The sequence below is a fragment of the Myiozetetes cayanensis genome, unplaced genomic scaffold (assembly GCF_022539395.1).
Source record: "Myiozetetes cayanensis isolate MyiCay16 unplaced genomic scaffold, myiCay2020 scf2-11, whole genome shotgun sequence".
Taxonomy (NCBI): Eukaryota; Metazoa; Chordata; class Aves; order Passeriformes; family Tyrannidae; genus Myiozetetes; species Myiozetetes cayanensis.
Genome location: NW_026087411.1, coordinates 49,805,343 through 49,830,695, shown reverse-complemented (window position 1 = coordinate 49,830,695; position 25,353 = coordinate 49,805,343). Strand labels below are relative to the sequence as shown.

At 37.9% G+C, this 25,353-nt stretch overlaps 1 protein-coding gene across 1 annotated transcript in view; it reads right to left on the bottom strand.

Annotated features, from left to right (window-relative positions):
* TAB2 (TGF-beta activated kinase 1 (MAP3K7) binding protein 2) overlaps nt 1-25,353 on the bottom strand; it is a 61,896-nt gene that overhangs the window by 13,236 nt on the left and 23,307 nt on the right. The window contains exons 2-3 of the mRNA XM_050314748.1: nt 7,065-7,254; nt 163-1,675 (exon numbers count right to left, since the gene is read on the bottom strand). Of these exons, the coding sequence (XP_050170705.1) occupies nt 163-1,675; nt 7,065-7,166 (1,615 nt within the window). The 5' untranslated portion in view covers nt 7,167-7,254. The remainder of the gene's footprint in view (nt 1-162; nt 1,676-7,064; nt 7,255-25,353) is intronic.

The window sequence follows — 25,353 nt, the reverse complement described above, 5'->3', positions numbered from 1 at the left end:
GCTTATGAAGCACTTTTATTTATTTAGAAATGCTCATGAATGCTAAAGTTGACAACACTAATATTAATATCACAAAGGTTACTAACTGTTTTCTGTTCTGTAATCTACACACTGAATGGACAAACTGGTCAAAATCTCTACGATTTATATTAAGAATATTACCTTGCGTGTAGGCAGCATCATCAGATCCCATACTCAATTTCCGTGCATCACTGATCCTATCCACATGTGCTAAAACAGGGTCAGTAAGATGCTGGATACCCTCTGGTTCAACATAGTGATCAGGAAGGTTTAGAAGGTTTGTAGGTTCAAAAGTTGGGGACACTACCCCTGGGGAAACTGCAGGGGGCTTATTTGGAGAAACCGTAATTTTAAAAGTATATTTTGTGTTAGGCTGCGTAACCACCACTCGAGGAGAGGTTGCAGTGGTGCTGTTGCCCACTGCTCGACTCTTGGGTGGATGGTGATGAATAAATGCAGGACCCATGCTTACTTGACCAGACATATTCCTAGCAGTAGTAGATACTCCAGGATTTGTTGATATGAAAAGCGTGGGTTGGTTCCGCACAAGTTGATCATCTCCTGTTGTGGCATTTGCTGAAATGTAGACCTTGGGCTGACCACGTGTGATCACTTCATCAGTATTTGGAGGACTGGCCGATATGTAAACAGTGGGTTGACTTCTACTTAATGTCTGGCTGTTGAGGGAAGAGGGAGCAGTGGAGGTGCGAGGGCCAGTTGAACGCAACTTAGACGTACTGTTTCTTTGTGGTGGTTCAAGTTTGATTTCAATTTGGTTTTTGCGAGGTCCTGTGGATATATTCTGAATGTTGTATTGGCTATGAGCAGAAGATTGAGAGCTACCAGATGAATGAATCATAGGCGCTTGTGGAGTAGTAGGAGAACTGATAGGCATGTAGACATGAGAAGTCTGGTGGCCTTGCTGGTTTGGCTGCGTTGAGTGTTGCGATGAGGTATGTGGCGTAGTACTGGATGTAGGAATAGTAGTCCAGGGACTTGGCTGCGAAGGCTGGTAGACTTGCTGAGGGTGCATGGGATTAAACTGAGATGCCCAGCCTGGCTGTTGCTGTGTCTGTCTAGTGGTACCACTGGGAGCTGTGATGTAAGGCCTAATATAGATAGAATTTCCTTGTGGACTGTTAAGTACAGGAGGAGGTACACCATGTATGTGCAAAGACGTAGGGGTATTGCGACCAGGCTGAATGTTTGGGGCTAAAGTTACCATGATGGGATTGAATCTGGGCGTTTGTTGAGACAAGTTAGATACTCCTTTGCTGCCTAGGTGAAATCCAAGATGCTGCCCTGGATTAGAAGTACTAACTGTATTAGCCATCCCAAAGACGTTAAATCCTTGTGGAACCTGCGCAGGTGCTGTCTGTGGTTCCTGCTGAAACAGTTCATTGTTGGACTGACTGGTTTGAAGGTGTCCATCACTAACACTGTGAGCTAGAGTCCTACTTCCATTCATTCTACTTCCTTCTCTCCCATGGTGATAGACATTCTGTGACTGCAAATCCAAATTAAGAGATGTCATGTGATTTCGTAGTCCAGGAATCCCAGAATCATCCGAAAAACTTAGGTCTCCTTCACCGTAGAGATACTTTGTGCTCTCCTGAGAGAGAACTGCACAACAGGCATCCAAATTATTGTTATTCTATAAAAGACAGATGAAAGTTTGACATTAGTGATGAAATACTGTCACAGTTATATATGTATACACCCAATCACAACTGAAAAATTAACAATGTAGCATCAGACAGGAAGCTTTAGGTGGCTGGCTAGCACAGCTGCTATGCACACACAAGGGGCTTGCATGTGAAGCTTACTATCCTGAGAACAGAGACAGCCAGAGGCACCGTGGGCATAGGTCAGCATTGCTGCTGGAACAATGACAGGGAGATCCTGGACCTTGGACAAGCTAACACTATACAGTATGATACACCTTGGATGAATACTTTTCCTATTCCTTCTCAATTTCAGAATAATCTTCAGCAGAGACCAAATCTCCGGCTTGAGGAGGAAAATGACAGCAGAAGTGGATTCACAGCATCTGCACGTTATTGGTTAATGACTTAAAAACAAAAATAAAAATATATGTTTGTTTTAAATGTTTTCCCAAATACTTCAATACCAGTTATGCATTACCTGCTGCTGAAAATGGAAAATGAATTTTATGCAGAGAAGAAACATGCCGACCAAGCAGTTGTACATGACTTCAGAAGAAATGTAAAAATTTATACAAAAGTTTATACAAATACTGTAGGATTACCCTTTTTCAATATGAAACTATTAATGGAAAACCTGGGGGACATTTGTATTTTCATTTTAAACCACTGCTTGCACAGCTCTTAAATACTTATATTTGTACAAAATTACTTTATAAAACCTGTAATAGGATGATGTAGAAAAGAAACCACAACCTAGCTAATTTGCTTTTTGAGAACATATCAGAAGCAAACTGCTAATCTCTCTTCTCTTTTTCCATGTTTAGTAATACTGTATTCCGACCTTCCCAATTTACTTTCCTACGTAAGGACTTTTAGAAAAAAGTGAACATGCGTCAGTGGCATCATTTCTTAATATTGTGCTGTCTATATCACTTCTCTTACAGAACCTCCCTCCCCTTTCCCCCCAGGAAATAAAGGTTAATACTTTCAGCCAGAAGAGCACCTGTTCAGGCCCAGATGTTAATAAAACTAAAGAGGTGTCAAATTCATCCAGTACACAGAAAACAGTTATTAGGAAGAATGCATGTGACCAAGGAAAAAAACTGCACATGCCAAGAAGTAACATTACCAGTTAGTTAAGAGTAACACAAGTAAGATAAATTGATCCATGCTACATGCTTTCTATCAAGTTACTTTTGTTAAACTAGCAGACCTATTTCTCATCCTTCAACCAGTATGAAGGTTGACAGTAGTGTGCAGACATAGCAAGACCATCTCTACTTTACGTATTTACAAAAAAAGAAGAAAAAATGAAAACAGAAGTGGGAGAGGGATGACAAGGCTAAACTCCACCCACAAAACCAAAACTATGTGTTCATACAGACCAGATGCAGTTCTGAACTCTTTAAAAGAACTTAAAAAATCCCTCATAAAATTCAGCCACAAAACCTTTTAAAATAACAGGATTCCCTAAAGGCTACCTAACAAGACAACTGTATATAAGGATTGTTGCAAAAAAGTCTTCATATATATGAAAACGATGATATGCATATCGGCTCTAATTTCGAATAAGCACCAGAGGACAAAGTAATCAAAGGAAGTTAGTAGTGAAGAAAGGAAACACACAGACAGAACAGTGGGTAAGAAAAGATAAGAACAATAGCCTTGTATTTGTTGCAAAGGAGAAAAGGGAGCCAGAAAAGAGAAAAAGATAGGATGCCACAGAAAAAACAAGCTAGAAAGATCTTAAAGGCAGATTTTGCATGAACTTAAGTGAATTAAAATTATTAACAGAAAGGCCCAAAATACCAAACCAAAAAGGAACAGGCCAAGCTTGCAAGGCCCTTACATTCAGCTTGAATGCATTTCTTTGGACAATTTTTTTTTTTCTTTTTTAAGACTGCATCCAATCAAGTCCAAAATTTCAGTGACGTCAATGAGAAAATTGGAGAATTCAAAGGGGAAACGGGGGCACATGGAACCCCTGGCATCTTCTGGCTGGCAGAGGCAGAGTTTCAACCGCTTCTAGCTCTTTATAGATCAGAGAACCGGTTGATGGCAGAACTGAGCATATTCCAGCAAAACAATACCCCTCATCTTATCTCTGCCCATGTCCCAATTGAGTTTAAAATGTTGGCACCCTGAAAGAGAAAGAAAAAAAAAGAAAGAATAAGAATGTTGGAGGGAAATGAGGAAGCAAGGAGAGGACGTAGACTTGAGGAGCAGGCATTACAGAATGCTCCAGACACAAAAAACAGAACAACAGGAACAATGTCCACAGACTGCGGGCACTGCAGTGACTCCTTTAAATGAGGAGAATGGGAGAGCTGAATTGTGGGAGGCTTGTTGGGAAGAACAGAGGAATACAAAACTTCTTAGGAAAATTCAGTACTGTCAGTCCAAGACCTTTTACTCCCTAATTAAGAGGGTTTAAGTTTCATCCTATTGGATCTTTGGTGGTTCTCTGTTTTTAGTAAGCTATATATTGCTTAGACATTTCAACAGTGGACTATTTACCTTGAGACATTTGCATACTCTCTTTGTCCATAACTTTTTTCATTATAAGCATATAATGCTACAAACCTTTGTTTAACATTAAGCTGTATTTGGATAAAAAGAATTCAAGGAGGACTGAAGTATCTGTACAGCTTTTCATGCACAATTCACGGTGATCTGAAGAAACTTTCCTTGTTATAAAAGCCTCATCAATAATATTACAAACTGCCTAACTACTTAAACTCTTTCAGATTCTCTCCTGGGATATCTTGTAATTCCTAGCTTAAAAAAACACTTCACCCTGACATATCAGGCACATCAGGTATTGTGGTGGTAAGGCCAACACACCATTTCTTATACCTGATAATGTCCTCAAGTACTTGGCTTTGACCTCAACCACTTACTGCCTTTATTGGGATTCCTTTCCCTATGCTTAATTACAAGGATTTACACACTGTTGCAACAGTATTGCAAACACGTGCAAAAGTACTCTCAAATTCTGCTTTTCAATCTTTCCTGTCAGTCCAAGTACATTTGTTGGTTTAAAATAGTCATGTTAGGTAGCTTTTATAACAACAAACCCCCTCAAACAAACCAAAACACAAGCAAGCAAAAAAAAAAAAACAAACCACCAACAAAACCACAGAATACAAAACCAAAAGAGCAGTAAAGCTAGAAGCTGAGTCAGAGAAACCAGAGCTCACAAAATTTCAAAGAACCACCAACATGACAGGATTTTGTTGGTGAGTCTTAGCTCTGGGTTAACAAACAAAACCAGGTAGCTTTCTAGTGTAACTAATTAGTGTAAAAATACTGCACACATGGAACCCAACCCTCAAATAAACGGTGGAAACGGTTTTTTTGAAGAGTTTCTTATGAAAGTTGGCCAACACTTCCTCAAAAGCTAAACTCTCCTCCCATAAATCTGTCAAAGTATGGGATGTACAGCATCTTTTCTTCACAATTATAAGGCTCTTTTTATTAAAAAAAATTCACTGTATTCAATGCTACGAAGACTGCTGAGTCTCCCTAAAGACAAGCATTAGCTTTTAAATTTATCAAGAATTACATTCAAAAGGTGATTACTGATGCATTCACCCTGTCAAGTCCACTGACTTTGCTCAACAAGCAGTTCTCATGTTTTAAGAACAAAACTGTACTTGTTGTATTAAGTCCTAGAGAACACTAATACAAAATTTGCAGTGTACAGTCTTGAGAACAAACATAGTCTGCTTCAATTTCCTCTTCAACTAAATAATTAGAAAGAAGGGGTTGGGGAAAGCTTGAAATCTCACAAGCCCCAAGCAAAATTTTGCCTTCTTATAAACCAAAAGCAATTCTCTCAAAGAACTGCACTTTTCACAGCTTCTTAGGCTAATGATGGTCTAATGATTCTTCTTAGTAAGAATGGAGAGTCATGATAAAATGACTGTTATGAATATGAACGTTAAACTGGCACAGTCACACTTCTACTGCCAACAGTACGAACACTGTATTTGGATGTGTGTGTGAGTACATATACATTTGTGAGTACATACATATATGTATTTCATAAACAAAAATACATATAAATCGCAAGACAAACAATTATGATATAAAGAATGTTGACTCATAACCACAGATTTTCTCGCCATAGTCCAGAGACCATTAGCTTCTGGGAACCCATGACCCATCATTTTTCCAACCAAGTGTTGTTTACAGATGATCACTATGAATATTCAGATAATTCTCTCATTAACTGGAGTACTCACAGGTTGAGTATCTTAGATAATGCAAAAAATTCTATCAGTATGGATGCTTTGAATCGCTGGGAAATGCAAAGCAAACACGTTTAAGGAACATAGTTCAGTAAGCTTATCAGCATTTGTTAATTCTAGGCATTTAGGTGACCCTACTGGGCTTTAGATGGGTATACTGATTTATCTGAGGAAGTAGCTAACAAGGTATTATAGAGCAGGAGTTGATACAAAACATGGGCACATACCCTGATAGTGACAGCATTAAAAACAGACAGCAGCACACAGATGCTGAGAACATCAGCCCACAGCCTTAGAATGAGCTGCAGCACCTGTGAAAAATGCTTTGCTACTTTCAAGCCCAATAGAAATCCATTAAATAGTGACATGGACTCCAGAGCTACAGAAAAACAAATGAAACCCATCTGGTAGTCAAAGCCCTGGGAAGCACTGGGCAGAAGCACACCAGTGCATCACACCCTCTCAGGTGTAGTAACATGGTGGATGTTAAGCTACAACCATCTAGCCCTGCCTGACTGAACCTGAGTCGTCAGACAGAGAATTTGGGTGTGCCCACATCATACCTGCTGCTGCAGAAGATACCTAAGGCCACCATGCTGGCTCTGCAGGCCAAGGGAACTGGAAGTGGAAAGTACTGGGGCCAACCTGCATGTAGGCAAGGGCCTCAAAGTCTGATAGAGATTAGATAGCCAAGTTGCTTCTGGACCTGCCCTAAACCTCAAACAAAAACCAAAATGAAATTTAAAAAATGCTGCATTTTATAGCATTGCCTTAAATTGTCCCTGTTGGACTCAAGTTGGCTTTGCATCCCTCCTTTTGCCACAGTTAGTTTTGGCTCTTGAGATGGCCATAAGACATGAGCATACTGATTGGTGAGACCAAGGTCTCCATGCACACACTGATTACTGATTTATAGGCTGGTTTACTTTGGGCCACCCCTGATTAGACACGGAAAAAGAGAGGCCAATTTAATTTGCTTGCTGTGCAAAATAAAGGAACTGGCTGTATTTGTCTCATAAAGAAAAACAGTACGAAAAACATCTGTTTTCAAAGGAGGCACCCACACAGAATGCTTAAAATAAGCACTGCTGCTTACTCATACAATCATCAAGGGAACACTGACCTGTAACATGCATCTGGATACAACACCTTCAGGTACCTCAGGAAACTTCTGTCGCAGGTCATGTAAAACCTGAATATCAATTTGCTGGCTTCCTTGGGCCATTCGTATATTGCCTGGTCAGGATTGTTTTTCAACAGGCAATTTTAGGCCTTAGTAAAGGGAGTACTCATCTCTTCTGTCCCAGCATTTTCTGGAAGAGAAAAGAAAGCCTTGAGACATGGAAAGCAGGCACTTTAGATGTAATAAAAAACCACTCCACAAAAAAATGAAACACGAGATTATCAATTACTGTACTGCAATACTTCCCTAATTAAAATTCGTATCTGACAAGATCACAGCAAATCCACAAAAACAGAGGATTCTATTAAAAAGAAGAAAACCAGTTTACCTTAATTCAGTAGCAAATGCCATTTTTCCACCCCTTGTCTACTGAACAGCAGTCCATAAGACTTCCTGCTAAATAGTTAGTCCCCTCTCAATCCTCCTAAGACCTCTTATTTTTCTTTCCAATTTCTCTAACCTACATTAAAGCAATCCATACCACAATATACTCTATCAGAACAGTAAATTCTATAATCTCCATCTCAACTTCCCTGTACAGTACTAAGAAGTTTGTACTTACTCTTTATGTAAATTTTATCAGATGGGCAAAAAAGCACCTTCACAGTTGTTACAGCAAAAACTTCATGAAAAGAGATTAATGCATGTAGAGTTTTCACCAAAACCACACAGAATAAATTGAAAAACAGTATTTAAAACCATGAGAATGCTCCACATCATCACCCCAGTGCTTCATTTCAATAAAATATTTTGTATTCTAGTTCATTTTTCAGTGTCTGTAGTCTTGACAAAACACAATTTCCAGTTGTTACTCCAAAACTGCCAACTACTATAACAATTACCCTAAAATTCAAAGAAGTGCTACAGAGAAACTTTTTTGCATCTTCATGAGACATAAAATTACTTATGGGGCATCATCCAATGATTGTGAAGTCCAATTACGTGTTGGTCGCATGCAAAACTTGGGAGACTGCTTATTTTTATTTTTATTTTACTACTGTAGTTTAAAGTTTCAGTGGCTTAGCACCAAGATGGATGCAGGCAGTTAGTGCAGAAAGAGCTAGAATTAACATCCACTCTGTAATTTTACTGAAGTAACTAAGAAGTTCTTGTACATGTGCATCAAATGTAGCAACATGGTGGAATATGATTACATTTACCGTATTATGGTTAAAAATAAACCCGATAGGCTCTGATTCCACTCTCTTCATTCACAGAAAAATATACTCCAACACATTCACAAAAACAAAAAAGGTGTTTTTTCCCATTTCAATTGCAATAGACAACTAATACAGCTGCACTGATGACATAACATGAAGAGTGCACTTTTATCATATGAATACAAAGGTCTCTCTCCAATCATCACTTAAAAAAACCCGAACCTACTGCAGAGCATCAAAAGATTATTAACCTCACAGAAGTCTGAAGTAGAAAGTACCGAGGCCTCATGAGGTCTCTCTAGTAAAGACAGATTAAAAGGTTTTTTTCCCCCAAATATTGATGTTGTGAAGAAATTACAAAACGGGCTCAGTACCCATCTCTAGAGGAAAGCTTAAAGGAACTGAAAGTTACTTTGACAGATGCATGCCAAAGGAACAAACACACAGTGCTGTCGTCAGCCACAGAACTCAGGATCCAGTAGCAGGACATCCAGAACGCTGTTATAAAGTTATATATACCAGTGGCAAATAAAAGGCACAAATGCAGGAGCGAACAGCCAAGACTGCCAGTAAATAGACTGTAGAAGAAAAAGGTACCAACAGGAGGTAAGGGAAACTGCTGGCAGCAACATTTTGGCTTCATTCAGAGACTTGGGCACAAAAATAAAGGCAATACAGCATTTACAGAAGTAAAGAGAAAAATCTATTCAAGAAATTAATTACCAAAAGGAAAATCCAGCAATGGTGACTCAGAGAAAGTATTCTTCCTAAAGCCATTAATATCAGAGTTTAATTACAAAGGAAAACATTTAAATACTGGAGTGCAGTACAATATAAAGTTATTCTTGTAGTAATGACCATTTACTGATCCTTTTACATCCTGCTTCTAGCTACTTCAAAAAACCCCCTTCAATGTGACTTTAAATGCTGAAAAGAGACACACAGAGAGATCCTAGGGCTCATTTATGCCAGAAATACTAAGTAACCGGAAGAATTAATTAGCTGTGTTCTTTTAAAGACTACTGGCATGATCCCCAGACAACTTAAAAGGCCTGGAAATCGTAACATGATGGAGCTACTGTTGAAGCTTTATTCTGTGAAAACTATTGAAACCAAAGTAAACAATGTGTCATCTCCCAAAGGCTACTAGGATCCATGAGTATGAGACACAAAATAAACTGCCTCTCTTTTTTGTTAAATAAATTCAAAGATGACAATGTGAAATATGATTCAGATAGTAAATATTAGGCCATTATAACACTGGACAAATAGCTTCCTAATAAATAAATAAATAAATTCTGAAGTATCCTTTCTTCTGACAAAGGACATGTTCAACATAGAGACAATTCTTCAATATAAACCTTAACTTAATATCACATTGACTTTTCACAAAACACCTATAAAGCAAGTGTTCTTCAGAGTAAATTCTGCCAAACCAGATCTTACGAAATAATTATACCTGACAAAATCTTAACAAAGAAGTGACAGACTAGAATGTTATCTGCACATCTTGTTCATTACTAATCTTCTCTTACTGCAACTCCACACACAGTCCATGCTATAAGAAATATCACAGATAATTGTGCTGGTATTAACAAAACTGCTGTACAGAATAATTCCAGTTGAAGTTATGATGCACTCATAATGACTGAAGTCCCACTTATGGTCAGCTACCATTCTGGAAACAGCAGAACTGCCACAGTCACCAGCACACCCTTCATGTTCCTCAAGCTCAAATCAGTGCAACCTTTATAAGTTCCTTTTTACTTCAGCAACATCCAGTAAATTGCTTGTGCTTTTCTGTGTTTTTAATCTCATCTGTGTTTTACACACATGGCTAAAATGCTATAAAAGTATCTATCTAAGAGCTTATTTTAGAAACCTGTCTATAAGTATTTCTTAGGAGAGTGAATGCAGAGAGGAGAGAGCATTTCCTTGAAGCATTAATGGTGCAGATCATAGACACTGTGCATAAAAAAGACTGCTGTAATGACAGCAAATCAGATGCAACAAGTTGCAATACAAGCCCAGTAGAGGCTGCTAAACTTCCTGTTGACACAGCAGCCAAGGGATTTCTAGTATTTCTTTTGATGAATCCAAGAGGTGTAGAAAGACAGCAGAAACAGACAAGCAAGTATAAAGATGACTGATTAAAACACCTCCATATCCCAACAAAACACCCTAAATCACCCAACCCCTCTACACTTCTCTCAGGTTCCTTCAGCAGGACTAAGTTCCCCAATTCTCCCAAACTATACATCTATCCATTGAATAACTCAAAGAAGGAAAATTATCTTCTCCCTTCCTTGCTCCACACTTTCTTGAGCAGTACTTTCCCTCATATATTTAGCAACATTTTTCCTGTTATCTCATCCAAGCGCCTATACAAACACTAAGCCAACAAAAGTCAAAAAGCTTCTATGGACTGTTTTTTCAGCCAGACCTCAATTCTGATGTTTCACTCCAATAATTCAACTGAAGGCCAACCTCAGGTTACTTTTCTATTGAGGAGTTTACACCAAGTCACTTGAACAATAAAGTATGACTGATATTAATATGGAATATTAATTAGGAGTGCATTTTTATACCCCTACTGCTTGGAAAAAATAAAGAAAAATCAGACAATAAATGCCATGTTCTTCTCTTGCAACCTACCTCTCCAACCTTGTTTACATATGAGCCTAGAAACTCTCACTATATGTGCCTAGTAAATGGAGGGGAGAAAATAAATAAAAATCAAGAGATACCTCTGCATGTAAGACCAACTTTCCTTAAAGAAATGGGTTCCTAGCTCCATGGAGGGCTGTACAGTTTTAACTACATCACTGACGACTTGCAGGCAGGAAAACAGAAAAACCCAAGAATAACAAAACCAAAACTGTATGATTCTCTGAGAAACTACAATACAAAAAAACATTTAGAAATTAAACAGCAAGAAACAATGAAAATTGTGTTCTTGTCTAACAGATTTTTTCCGAAAGTTTACATGGAGTCAAATATCAGACAGCCTGAACACACACTTGTTTTCTTAAAATTTAGAGTAATTTTGTAAGGGAAAAAAATATAGAAACAAGAACATTCTCCCACAAAGTCCCATATTCTTTCTGCAAAAGAGATTAAGAAGTGAAACGACAGTATATAAAAGCCTATACTAACATCACTAATGCTTTAAATGCATATTTTAAAAGAAAGTGTGAGAACTGGATGGTGGAAACTGGTTTATTAAATGTTCCTAGCAGAATTTAATTGTTCTAATATATTGCTCAGCTTTTCCATGGCTAATTTGAACCATTTCAACAGTTCTTTACCAGTTGCTCTACCTAAAGAAGAATATTATAAAACCCACAAGTTATACTTCACCAATTACCATCCATTTCCTAAATAAAAAATTAATAAATTTAGCCCATCACAGATAGTTACTGACCTCATCCTCAATCTACTAAACAGTGACACTTCCATTTACCTATTTGCCAGATCTCTACTCTGCACTGTTCCGAATCCAAACAAGACCATGGAGGAACAAGGAGGATATAAATCTGATTTCATTGTGTGACCCTAAAACTGGATAAATCAGAACTGCAAATAAGCATGACTCAGAGTGCTCCCCAAACACATCAAATCATTGAATTGGATTAAACCAAAAGACTACTATAACATAATTAATGATGAGTAAGTTCAGAGGAAAATGGTAAACTCTGCAACAGTTCAAAGAAATAATCTGTTCATATGGAAATTTATTTTAAGTGACCATACCTGGAAGCAATTCCTACCTTGAAGCACGACTTGGTATTTTTTCTTTCTCCAAATTCATTACAAAGAGTAATATCCAGAAATAAACTTTGATTTAACACATTTCATAATGTCTTTTAAACTCTTGGCCTGAATAACAATGTACTATAATGGGTCCCATAGCAAAAGTGTGCACATATAAAACATTTAAAGAGGTTTAATCTGTCAGGTATTTCCTTGGAAACTATGAGCAGTTATACAATTTCTTTTTCAAGGAAAATTAGTTAGTTGAGGTTGTACTTTTTTTCACATTGAGCAAATAAAAAACCAGGATTTTGTTTTGTTTGACTGTGAATTATTTTAATTCTTGCTAGGTCAGTCACATTAATGTACACATTAAGGGATTCTATTAATAATAGAATAACATAATTTGGGTTGGACTTTTTTCCTTCCTTTACAGTATCTATTAAAACCAAGGTCACCTTCTTTTACTGCATGTCATTCTGTGGCTTCTACCAGAGCACAGCTGACCTTTCCACAGCTCAGCAATATGTTGGCAAACCTCCTACATGAGCATCTTAAAAATGAGTTTCCTAGGATCACTATAGAGAATTCCTCATGAATATAGTTTCATTAGAGAAAAATCCATCAGAAGAGTTAATGTGCTCATCTCAAACTATTACTAGAGTTAACAGTTTGAAATTTGACCTGTATTCCTCCCACAGTATGTTAACAATGGAAATCTGGATCTGAAAGATTTCAAATCTGTAAAAAGGGTTTTAATTCATTTTTACTGGAGATGAAGTAGAGGCAAGGAAAGAAAAACACCTCTTAGAGAGTTGAGAAGGCATTATCAATTCTTTCTACTCTTCTCCAGGGCACACCCGACTGTTTAATAGCAATACTTCTCATGTGCTCTTCTGTGCACACAGTTCCCACAAAACCTTTAAAAAGCTCTACATCACAAGACAGCCTTCTGGTGGAGAAGAGAACATAGGAGTCGAGTCCTCCTGTCCGTCTCCACCAAAACAAATCAATCTAATAAAGTTGAAATTAAAAGGTCACAAGGAGAAAGTCCTAGGCATGCAATTTTTCTGCAGTTTTATTTCCTCATAAATACAGTAAAAGTGCAATTAACTGCTATCAAATAACCACATGAATCTGAAAATTGGGGCTCTACCTATTAAATTGCAGTGGAAGTACATGTGAAGATAAAAATCAAGACTACTGAATGCCATGTGCATCATAAATACAGTACTTGATGAAACTCAGAAATCTGAAGTCTCAGAATGTTATAAATCTATCTAGATGAAGCATTTTCTTCGCCTCAGAAGCAACCACACATTTTTATGTGCCTTGCAGCACCTGTTTCATGACAACTCTAGGATGTCATATGGAAATGAAGTACACAAAGCAAAAATTGCATTATATAACCCAGTAAGGGTATTTTTATTGATTATACTAACGAACTCCACAGTAACTCTAAATTCTGCCTGTGTTAAGATTCCAGTCTTAATATTCTTCATGTTAATTTTACCCGGATAATCAAACTTCTCTACCTTTACAAGTAGTTTTACTCCCTTCTTTTCTATGCATCTGCATTTTCGCTTCCATTTGTCAGCTTCCCAATGAATGAAAATTCCACTATTAATTCATGGGAAGGTCAAGTAGCAAGTATTAACCTTCACATCTCCAACTGTGATGGTATTAGGTTTCTTCCACAGATTAACAATGAGAAAGTTGTGAAGTATATTCCCCCTTTGTATTCCCCTTCTGCACCCTCAAACTTCTGCTTTGGCTGCAGCATAAAGCTTCCATAAAGATAATCCTCTATGAACTCCCTGGAGTCTACTGTCAAATGCAGGTCTTTCAAATTTTGAAAAGTGTGCATTATTTCCAATGCAACTGTTCTGAGAGCTAGAGGAAGAGAGAAAAAGAAAAACAATTCCAACTGGAGAAAGAGGCAAGAAAACCTATGACCGGCCTTTATTGAACAAATATCTTTGAAAAAAAACTTTTTAAAACAATGACAGTAACATAGTCTACACAGAAGCATGATTAAATTTATTTTCTTCAACTCACTAATCTCCTTTAAAATTCTCTTTTGATCGATGACTGACAAAGATACAAAGCCTTCCTAAAATGAAGCAGTGATTTTAAAACAACCAGTTTAAATCTAACTACGTGTTATAATCTCTCACAGATTATCTGATCACAATGTGCATTAATGTAAGAACACAAATATCCCACTGAGCCAGAAAAAGGGTCATTTTAGCTCCATACTTAGTACCCTAAACATCATTAGCTGTGAAAGTTTCAAACACTTTCAAGTGTTTTACTACCTAGTTTGATGAGTAGCAGATAACTCGGTAAAAGCTGCAACAGAAGGAAGAGTCAGAGTCACAGGCAACAAAGACCATCATAGTTTGGAGTCAAAAAAGTGTTAAGATTGTGAAACAAAGCCCGTTGTACATTCTGGTTGTGACCACAGTAACAAGTACGGTAACAAGCACCACAAAGTGTTACTTTGTTTGTCGCTATCCCCTTGCTTTCATGACTTCTAATCAATTCTGAAAGCTGGCTCTGAGCTGGCTCCAGAGCAGTTCGTAAAGTTTCAGTTTTTATATCTGACCAGTTCAAATCAGATGAAAGTCTTCCTTGCACAAGTTGCCCCCAAAAAGCTGTAGATGTTCAGGGAATGTGCCAGTAACCTACTGCCAACAGCAGCAATAAAATGGATGTGAATGACAAGTTCATTCAATAGCTTCGAGAACCTCTACAATAGCTGATTCTGGGCCAAAGGGGACTACCCTGTAGCCTAAGCACACAGAAGCCTATCTCAAAACCTCTTGGCTCCAAATGCCCTTTTCAACAGTATGAAACCACATTCCAATTAGACCTGGATCTTGCAGAGCTTGCAGACTTCTGGCTCCACCACTGAAAACCACAGTCCAGCATGACTGGCTGCTTCAGAGCTGTCAGTCTGAACTCCAGAGTCACTAGTCCCATGGTAGTTTCACAGAAATCAGGTAGGATTCAGCTTATGCTCGCTAGGCTCATGTTTCATTTTAAAATCTCCACCTAAATGCAACAGACATCTGATGAAATAAGAATCATGACTTCTAATAAGCTAGATATTTAGCAGAGTTTTAAATAGTGATTTCCCAATTTAAAATCAAACCAATACAGCACACACACTAGATTTCAAACCTTTCAGTAAGAGACTGATGCACATGATTATTATCTGAAGGGTCACCATCCAGGCAGCACATAGGAAGGGCATGATGCTGCTCTTTGTTCTTAGAAGATCACATGACCAGGAATACCTCAGGATTCCTCAATGTAAAGCTCTATTGAAAACCATACGTAAACAATTTCTTTTTATAAGACAAGAAGAATATGACTTAGAGAAACAGTTTGAAATTGGATTTAATCACGCACAAAGAGAATCAAATCCACTTTGAAATAAGGCAGTAAAGAACAACTGCTGGGTTTCATGCTGCAGAGCCAACTGATTCTGTAAAACAAGGTGTTCATGCTTTACCAGGCAACCACTGAAGAGATCACCCTCTATTACACCATAGCTACAAAGCATCTCACAAATCGAAGTTACCCACAGCCTGCTGTTAACTTTCCACACCTTAGCTTTCATTCTAAAGAGAACAGCAAGAAGTGTCATCAATTCAGAACTAAGTAAGAGTATTGTTAACACTAAACTCTTCTCAGTGACTCGGAAGACTGTGTCAGAGGGACACTTCAAACCCACGGGGTTTGAAACTGCAGTAACTCTCAGATTTATCCATGAAAAAAATTTCAATTTCATTACTATATTTCCAATTCAAAGATGAGAGAATCCTAAAGGCTGAAGAAAAGCTAATTTATCTTCATGATATATAATGATTTTGCTTTCACTTATAGTGACCTACAATTGCTGAATGTAAAATTATCCTGCTGTCACATTTTCACAGCAGTATAAAGTGTGAGAGTGAACTTTGTGCCCTTTTAATATGTCCCTACTGACAGTATTACCATATTTTTTTAAGATTCATATGAGAACAAACAAGACAAGCCCTGTTCCTGTTGTGCCATGTTTTAGAGCTTGCCAGGTAGTTCAATTTCTGATATGTATTTTGGGTTATTCAGTTCACAGAGCTCTGGAAAGCCTCTGTATCCAGGCAAATAGCTGAACTTCAGCAGTTCAATACAGAAGCCAACAACAGCATTACAAATCTCAGAGCTTCCATTATGTAACCCAATCTTACAGTGGTTTTGCTTGTGACTAGAATGGTATTTGAAAGACTTATTTCTGTGTTTCATACTGATACTAAAGCAGGTACCCCTAAGAAATGCTAAAAAGTTCCATTATCCTACAACTGTAGGATTAGCTTCAGAAATGAAGCTAATGAGAAACCAAGGGACATGACAGCATTTTAGGGAGAACATTCCAGAATCAAAGTACCTCAATAACTGCCCATAGCTACAAACATTGGGTAATCATTTTAAACTGGTAGAGCATATATCTAGATTGGACATAAGGAAGAAACTATTTGTGATGAGGGTGGTAAGACACTGGAACAGATTGCTCAGAGAAGCTGTTGGTGCCCCTCACTGGCAGTAATCAGGTTAGATGGAGCTTTGAGCAACCTGACCCTCTGAAAGATGTTCCTGATCTTTATAGACCCCTTCAGACCTAAAGCATTTTGTATCAGTGTTGTCCAAGCCAAAGATAACAAACTCTTTTAATGTACTGGATTTTGGTGCAGCTAAGTAATGCCTTTAGTATTTCTTCATACAATTACATGACGTTGCTGAAGTCAGGCTGCACAGTAAGTTGTATATATACAATTATATTAAGAAAAACATATTCACAAAAATCCCAATAGTAACAAGGGATGCCAATTGCTTTCTTATTCACATTATATGCTGTGTCCTTTTTTCTAGTATTTGAATTACATTTTTCCTTAGAGGAAAGAAATGGCTTACTTATAATATTGGTGTAAATGTTGTTATAGCACACCTAGTACATAAAAAATGAGATTTAAAAAAAAAAAAAAAAAGCTCTTCCCCAAAAATTTAAAAATTGTGATGCATCTTTCTTGCTGCTTTAACTGAAAACACTGGTTTATGAGGGGAAAGAAAATCATAAGACATTTGCATCATTCACTCTTTCTTAGGCCCACATAATGCACAGCCTATTTCCTGGTTCTGTGAGGAAGTTTTTCTGATTATTTCCCCGATTTCATTAGACCAATCTCCATTCTTTACTTTTTAATTTAAATTTCTATATTCTTAGGTGTGCAAGCCCAGTCTAGACAGTGACTCACTTTGGCACAACATGGTTGCTGCAACATGGCCCAGCAAGACAGGGGTGTCCAGTGTCAAAAAACAAAGATACAGGAAGCAGAGATGTGCAAGTCCTACTCAAACAAAACCTGCTTCTCAAATGTTTATACAACTACAAAATGAAACAAAAGCACAGGACTATTTGCACCTATGACTCTCTCTCCAGTTTTTGAAATTCAAATCAAAATATGCATGTTTTTATTTGGAAGACATTCACCCTTGGCAAGTATGGTCTTTTTATTATTTCTTTGCCCTGTTTCCTTCATGTCTCTTGAATCTGACTAAACCAGGTAAGTAGATAACTTTAGCTGTAGTTTATACAAACAGATGAAACAAATTCAAAAGCTGCTAGTATAGACCCACATGAGTTACCACTAAGAGTGGCAAGAGGTTGCCTAAAGGCTGACAGTTCAATCCTCTTACTGAGGAAAGTGTAAAGTTAACTACAAGGGTCTAAGGGAATATAAAGCATATAAGGCTAACTCCTGCCACAAGCAGAAGCAGGACAAAAAAATTCCAGGTCTGGAAAACTGATTTGGAGGAAACTACCACCTCTGCTCTAAGACTTAAATGAATCTTGTTTTCTTTGTAATGTTCCCAGAATAGAGTCAACCAGCCAAGAGATTTCTCCATCCTTCATTTATTCTATTGGTCTAAGGGTTGTTACGACTGCAGCAAGGGCAACACTAATGCTAATGTTTTTGAATGCAGTTGTCATGGCACAGTGCCGAAACCTCCTCAGGCCACGGAGGGAAACATATTTTACTAAGTTTCTAACTCAGCCAATGAGATACAATAACATTTCACACGGCAAGCAAGAGAGGCTTGAGGAATTCTCATTACAAAATTTTTAAACCCAGTCTCTGACAATGCGCATATTAGAATAACAACAATAAAAGTAGTATTTAAAATTCTCATTTCCTGCTATAGGGCTACCACGAACAATAACATTGCTATGGATAATGCTGTTTAGTCTTTGCCCTCATAGCCATGTAATGTACTGTTCATCATATTCTACAAACGAAGACAGATCACTGCAATAACTGAATAAAAGGCCCCCAAAGAGCATGAATGTACAAAAGGCAAATTAATAGTTATGATACTCTGAATTACTTAATGCCAGTTCAGTCACATCACGACAGCCAAACTCCAAAAATATCGCCTGCTTTAAATATATCTTGTTTTTAATTATTATTCATTTGTATCTAAAACTGATGAGTAGTGTTCAACAGTTTATATATTTACTGCAGAGCAGACTATATTAATGCTGATCTAACTAAGTAAAGGCTTTAAACACACATAAAATAACATTACTCTTACAGGAAAAAAACCCAAACCATAAAGCACTGGGAAGTTAAAGAGTAAAACATTAGTATCATCACAGCTAAGCCATACGATGTTCATTTGCACACACATCACTCAAGCTCTGCCTAACACAACGCAGTAACTCCACAGTAATGCCAGGAAGAGAACTGCACACTCTGATTTTAACATACTGGAACACAACCAAAGAGACAATTTCTCTCTTCTTATCATACTACAGCTCATTCATCATCTTTCTTTTGTAATGCACTAGGCAAAACATTACACTTCTGAACTGTATCATCTTCCAAAAACTCTTATCAGTGCAGTCTCTTTGCTGATTTCATTTTAAAACACAGCAGTAACTCTAACTTGTGAAACAAGAATTTTCCCAGGTCATAGGGTCAAAATCTCTAACTCTCCATATGCTAAGCAGGCACTTAAAGCAGAATACTAACATTTGGCAAAAAATTATTTTAAGGGCTCTGTCAGCACCGGTGCGCAACGTGCACAAACCCCCCATTCAGCTTGCTGAAGGCACATTCATGTAGCATTTCATTGTGATTCATAGACTACTTTATGCCTGGTTTATACAAAACAACATTCAAAAGGAAAGTGAAAAATTCCTGAGCAGTACATCGGCTTTAGAGGGATTATCTGCTTAGAGAAAAGCAAAAAGATATTAAGGATGGTTTTGACTAAGTCTGTGAGCCATTACAAGGTATAAACTGTACGATTTCAGAGCAAAACAACTTCACTGACTACGATCTTCAGTGTTCTCTCCTATACAGTATCAACAGTTACCTGCACGTCACAATGTACATTATATGCCACACACACGTGTAGTCTGAAGCTTGGTGGTGGAATTTGTGATCAAATTCATTAACATGAAAGCCATTGCACAAGACACCACGGTGGATCATCACCAACCTACAGCTGTGTGCACTGCGCTAGAATGGGAAGGAACAAGCTGGTTTACTTCTTCCTAGCTGTCATGTATAGTTGTGGCACCACATAACTTCCTCCCAGGAGTCATGTGTAGTCCTCACCACACAAGTTCTTGCGTTTCAAGCCACTGAACTCACATCCACAGTTTAGGCCTTTATTAGTACAAAACAAACCCTTTCACCCACGATGCAAATGAAGTTTTAAGTTGTTTAATTTGAATTCGTAACTCAGTATCATTAATTAACCAGTCAATTAAGGTTACATTGTGGAACTACCACTCCTGGTATATCAAAGTTTCCTTGCAAAACACTAATATCAAAACCATTCATATGTGTAATTTAAGTAGAATTATACCAGGCATGGCACGATGGTTAGGACAAGTGGCACATAGAACAGTCTGAGGTCCAGGTTTTCTCAAGCGTAAGATCCTGCTTTTCTCTCCAGTAGTACCAGGGATGGCACTTCTCCTTTCTCCCCTGAGCAAACACTTCTATGAAAAAATTAGAGTACTTACTCAGAATAGATCTTAGTCCATTTAATAACACCATTTTTGAGGGGCCAGATTAATTGTAACTTAAGTCAGTTTCCTAGCCTTGTTCATCACTCTGGCAATCAAATGCTTGTGCCAACAGGAGCAACAGAGGCTGGCAGAAGCTGTGTCAGCTCAGATTGTTCTCAGAACTATGATTTGAAGATGAAAAACCATTTCACAGAAAGCTAACGCTTGCCTTCTTCCCTGATGTTCTTCCCTAGAGGAAAAAAAGTATTATTTGGTGCCAAAGAAATAAGCTTTTGGAATGTTTCTTTTAAAAGTATGTCTAGCTACAGGTACTTTATTCTCATTTACAATCCAAATGGAAGGAACACAAATTTAACACTTAAAGAGCTTTCAGCTAGTCTTTTCAACCTTATCCCAGTTTAAATTATGTGTGGAAGACTTGTTAATCCCTTTTAAAATACCCCATTTACAGAAAAACTGGAAGAACACATCAAACAATAGAACACAAATAGTTCTATTTCATATATAATAGACCTAAAAAAAGTGTTCAAACAGGTGCTGAGCAGTAGCAGGTTAAGGGATCACATCAGATTTTTAGTGTTTCACTGGTCCTGTGTTAAAGTTTTGCAAAATCATCTATCAAAATATTTTCTCAAGTCACCATTTAGCCATGTTTTAACAAAAGTACAGTTTGGAACCCTATCAACCAAACACTACAGCAACTAACGCAAATACAGATGCATTAGTGTCACAAGTAACGTGCATCTGTATTTCAGTCCTCTAGAGCAAAAGAACAGAGAACCAAATAACAGAGAAAGCTTTTAGATTTTGGCAGTGAGTTTTCCCCCTATGGACAGAACAGGCCGTCCCCACAAAACCAGTATTTACCAAACGTGGCTGTATGATCAAATTACACTTTCTCTGGTATTCACTAAGTAGTGAACGTATGTGTCACAAAAAGCCACAAGAAATCCAAAACGTTTGAGTAACTCCAAGTATTCCCTTTACTTTCCACATACTCCTTTCAGAAAGCAGTCACAGTTCCCTGCTCTGTAGGTAAAAAGACCCTTACTGTATTAATTCATATTTCAAGAACAAACAATTTGAATCAGATCAATTAAAATAACCTAAAAATAACCAGGTAACTTAAATCAGTGGTGCAGGATGGTAATGATACTGAACGTGTCAAAAGCAGAACTTTTCCTATAATTCAGACCATCAAACGAAGAGAATGATTTATGGCAAAAACGTTATGCATGAAAAAAAGAAAAGAACTAGTTGCTAAAGAGAGAATTGTGCTCATTCAGATTAAGGACTCCACAGGTAACATTCATCTCCCTCTTCTTAACTCCTCTGCTCTTTGTTAATTGAATAACAACATTTATTTCAACATACAAATGCAAAATAATCAAGTTTTACCAAAACAAAGTATTTAAGGCCTTTCATTAACACCACACCCCCTCCTCCCAAAGGAAACACTACTTCAAAATATTTAGCTAAAATCTACTGGCTTCAATACAAATGAAAGCTGGCTAATCAGCCGACTAGAAGTTTTCTAATATTCAACTCTTCAAAGTAATTCCAGAATTAACACTCACTCTAGCCTACTTTCTTTTGCAGAAGAAGTAGAAAAAAATGTCTGAATATATATGTCCAAAATCTCTACGAACCTTTTCAAATCAAGGCCAAGAGCCACTCAGTGTTCCAGATGCATACAATGAAGCTCCAGCATCAACATTTTTAGATCTGTCAGCTGCCACCTGCAGCACAAGTCCAGAGCAGAAGCTACCTTACTAAGGAAAGCACAGAACCATCTTGAGTTGATTTTGGCTGTTTTAGCTTCTGTTTCCAGTCCACTAATGAGGAATACTCAAGAAGTCTGCTACCACTATTCTCACTCACTGTGAGGAGAAGATTGTTACGTGAACCTTCCTCTACGAGAAGACTATGAGATGCAAGACCTGACGGCACGTTAATTGTCTCGCAGCAAGCCAACCTTGCATGCTCCTTTACTTAGTAAGTCCTTAGAGATTTAGGGTGAAACTGCATGAGAGAGCTGAAAAGACCAAAATCTTCACTAAGAGAACATACCTTGCCTTCTCTCTCCACTCTGCTCCTAGACACTGCAATTCTGACATCTTTCTTGCTCTGGCCATGGCATTTGTCCACCTCTTCTCTGGGTCAAATTCAAATGATTGACTGATTAGAAGATAACACCTTTCTTTTTTGTTGGATACTCCTTATGCTTCAGCAGCAATGAACTGTTGCATAAGCTCAAATCATCTTGGGTACGTTCACCTGTATCATATCCAGGGGACTGGAAGATCCTACTGTGCAAGAAGTCTGAAACTGTATTATTCTGAAGTCAAAGACTTTACTGCTAAACTGAGAGGAACAATGAAATAGGCTGACATAAATTATGCCCACTTTCCAAGAACTGTAATTAAGAATCTGAATTACAGACCCTGTAAGCATGGCTAGAGCAAAAAGCTGAATTTGAGCAGTGAGTTATGAGCCATGTGTTACGTTATTTTAGCAGCCAGCATTGGATCAGTGGTATGACTGCATCATTTGTATATTCCCCTCCTATTACACTCCTCTTGGATTACACATTAAACCAATTCTACAGCTAGAATAGGTGCATAAGAGCAGTGACTGCCTAAAACAACCAAATCAAAAGCATTTCTAAGAAACACGTAAAAGTATATTCTAGGAAGCACTAGTCTCAATTTAGGCAGCCTCAGACTGGAACGATACCATCTCAGGCTGCTCTGTCTCAGAGCACTTCCAGCAGCATCCCTGATAAAACAGTGTTGATCTATAATGTTTTCTAAACTTGGGCCTACAACTCTGTGATAGTTTTAGTCTAGGCCTTCCTGGTAACCAGCTCGTAACCAAGGAAGTGGCCTTGTTCCCAATATTCCATATGATTTTTAAGTAAACCAGGGTGTAAATAAGAAGGGAGAGAAGCCTCTTGCTCTCTTCTCTTCCGATGAGGTTCGGGAGCAGTGGGACCCTGCACTGGTCTCGCTTATCTGGAGGCTGAGGCCTGCAGCGACCGCTGGTCTGCCACATGGAGATTTGAGAGTGCTGGCTGTGTCTGGCGGTCTCATTTGTTTTTTTTTTCTGAGGGACATGCTGAGATTTCGTTTTGCTAGTTCTTTATTTTGCTAGTACTTGGATTTGATTGTGCATATCTGTTCTGGTTTTGTCCCTTTTTGTCCCATTTTCCCCTTTCCCTTTGGGGGTTGTTTGGGGTCCTTTTGCTGTATACATAGTATTTTAATTGTATATAACTGTGATATATGTAAAAATACATATTTTGATATAATTTGATTGGTTTCAGGTTCTTCAATTTTTATAGTTTTCCTTTGCCCTAAGGGAAGAAGTGAGGAGAAAGGTTGTTACTGTGAGTTCAGGCATTTGGCAGGGAGCCAGGTCCAAACCATCACAAACTCTTGAATAGTCTGCAATAAAAACCAACTCCACCTTCACAGAATTACTGAAAAATTTAGATTGCAAGGGAATCACAGAGGTCAACAGCTCTAAACACCTATTCAAAGCAGGACTAAACTCAGATTTAAACCAGGTACACCAGGCCTTGTCCAACCAAATCCTGAAAAACCTCAAGGATGAAAATTCCACTAGATTTCTGGGAAACCAGGATTTCCCTTTTTGCAGCCTAGGACTTATCTCTTGTCAGTTTGTTTGCCACCCAAGAAAAGTATTCCTCTCCCATCTTGCGTGCAATTCCAACTGTATGACTCCATCTTTAGACCTCTCTTCCCCACACTGAGCATGCTGAGTTTCCTCAGCCTCTCCACTTACATCACTAATCATCTTAGTTCCCTCAGCTGAACTTGCTCCAGTTTGTCAGCATTTCTCGCAATGGCAGTCTCAAGACTGTCAGATGCACCCTCACAAGTACTGAAGAGAAGGAATAACCACATCCTATAGCATGCTGGCTATGCTCTCATGTTCAGTCTGAAAAGCCCTTTTTCCTGTCCTTTGAGGAGATGACACACTGAGAAGTACTTTGAAGTCAATTTAGATTCACAGCTGCTGTATCAAATTTGCTTTTTTAAAACAAGTTAATGAACTTGATGCTTTTACAATGCTTTTGCATCAGCAACTGTATTCTAAATTAAGTAAAGCTAGGTATCTAAATACAATAATTAAATACTTTTTCTCCACTTCTACATGTGTAACACATGCATCCTCCTCCTTAGCAGAACCTGGAGAAAACCATTCAGTTTGACAGCTGCCTACTTATGAATTGAAGGGAAAACCACACAGAGATAAATGAAAATTATTGGGCTGAACAAGGTATGAGAAAGAGCTATAGGAAAAAATATAGGCCTCAGTGCAATTTGTGACAGAGTCCAAATTAAATTCAAACCTCTGTGTCAAGTCTGCTTGTCTATTTGTCTACTACTGTTGGGCTCTACGCAAATCCTTGATCAGTAGCTACTGTGAGTCCCAACAGTTTTTTCCAGACCTTTAGATCCCTCTCCACTAACTAGATGCTTACACATTTCAGTGAAATTTAGTTCCATTTGAGTAAGACTTACTTCTTTCTAACCCAGACACGTCTTCTCTAGACATCAAAAAGAACCCATTTAAATACTTGAAACTGAAATTTTAAAATGCCAAACTTTTCTCTGCTAAAAATCAAAGCAACTACTAACATTATTTTCACAGCAGGAAAGTTTTGATGCCAGTATGGACAGTGGAAAACCTTTTTCAATATCATATACATAACTGAAGTTCAGAAAAAACTGTCAAGCTCCACATTGTCCCATGTCATTGCAGCTGGCAGATCTCACTCTGACTTTCTGGATAAAAGCAGGATGGCCATCTATTGGCCAAGAGAACAGTAATCCTTGTTAATGGAAAAGCATATATGTATCAAAAAGGGCTACTGTAAGTTGCTACTGGCACCAGTCATTATGAAACTAAGGAAAAAATAAAACCCCAAACCAAATCATTTCAGATGGACTTTTTAAACACCATTTTTCCCTCACTGCCCTAAGAGCTGCTTCTTTCCAATAAGGAATGGAAACTGCTACACTTTCCATGAAATAAAAGTTACCACCATGTTGTAAAGGAATGGTTAGTTATTTTAAATGAGGTGGTATAGTTAATTCCTTCTGTGGAAAAAAAAAAAAAACTATTAAAAATATTTTGAAATGCTGTGGCTTCCTCTTATCCTACAGATCTTCCAGAATGCCTACTGATTAGTCTCAAG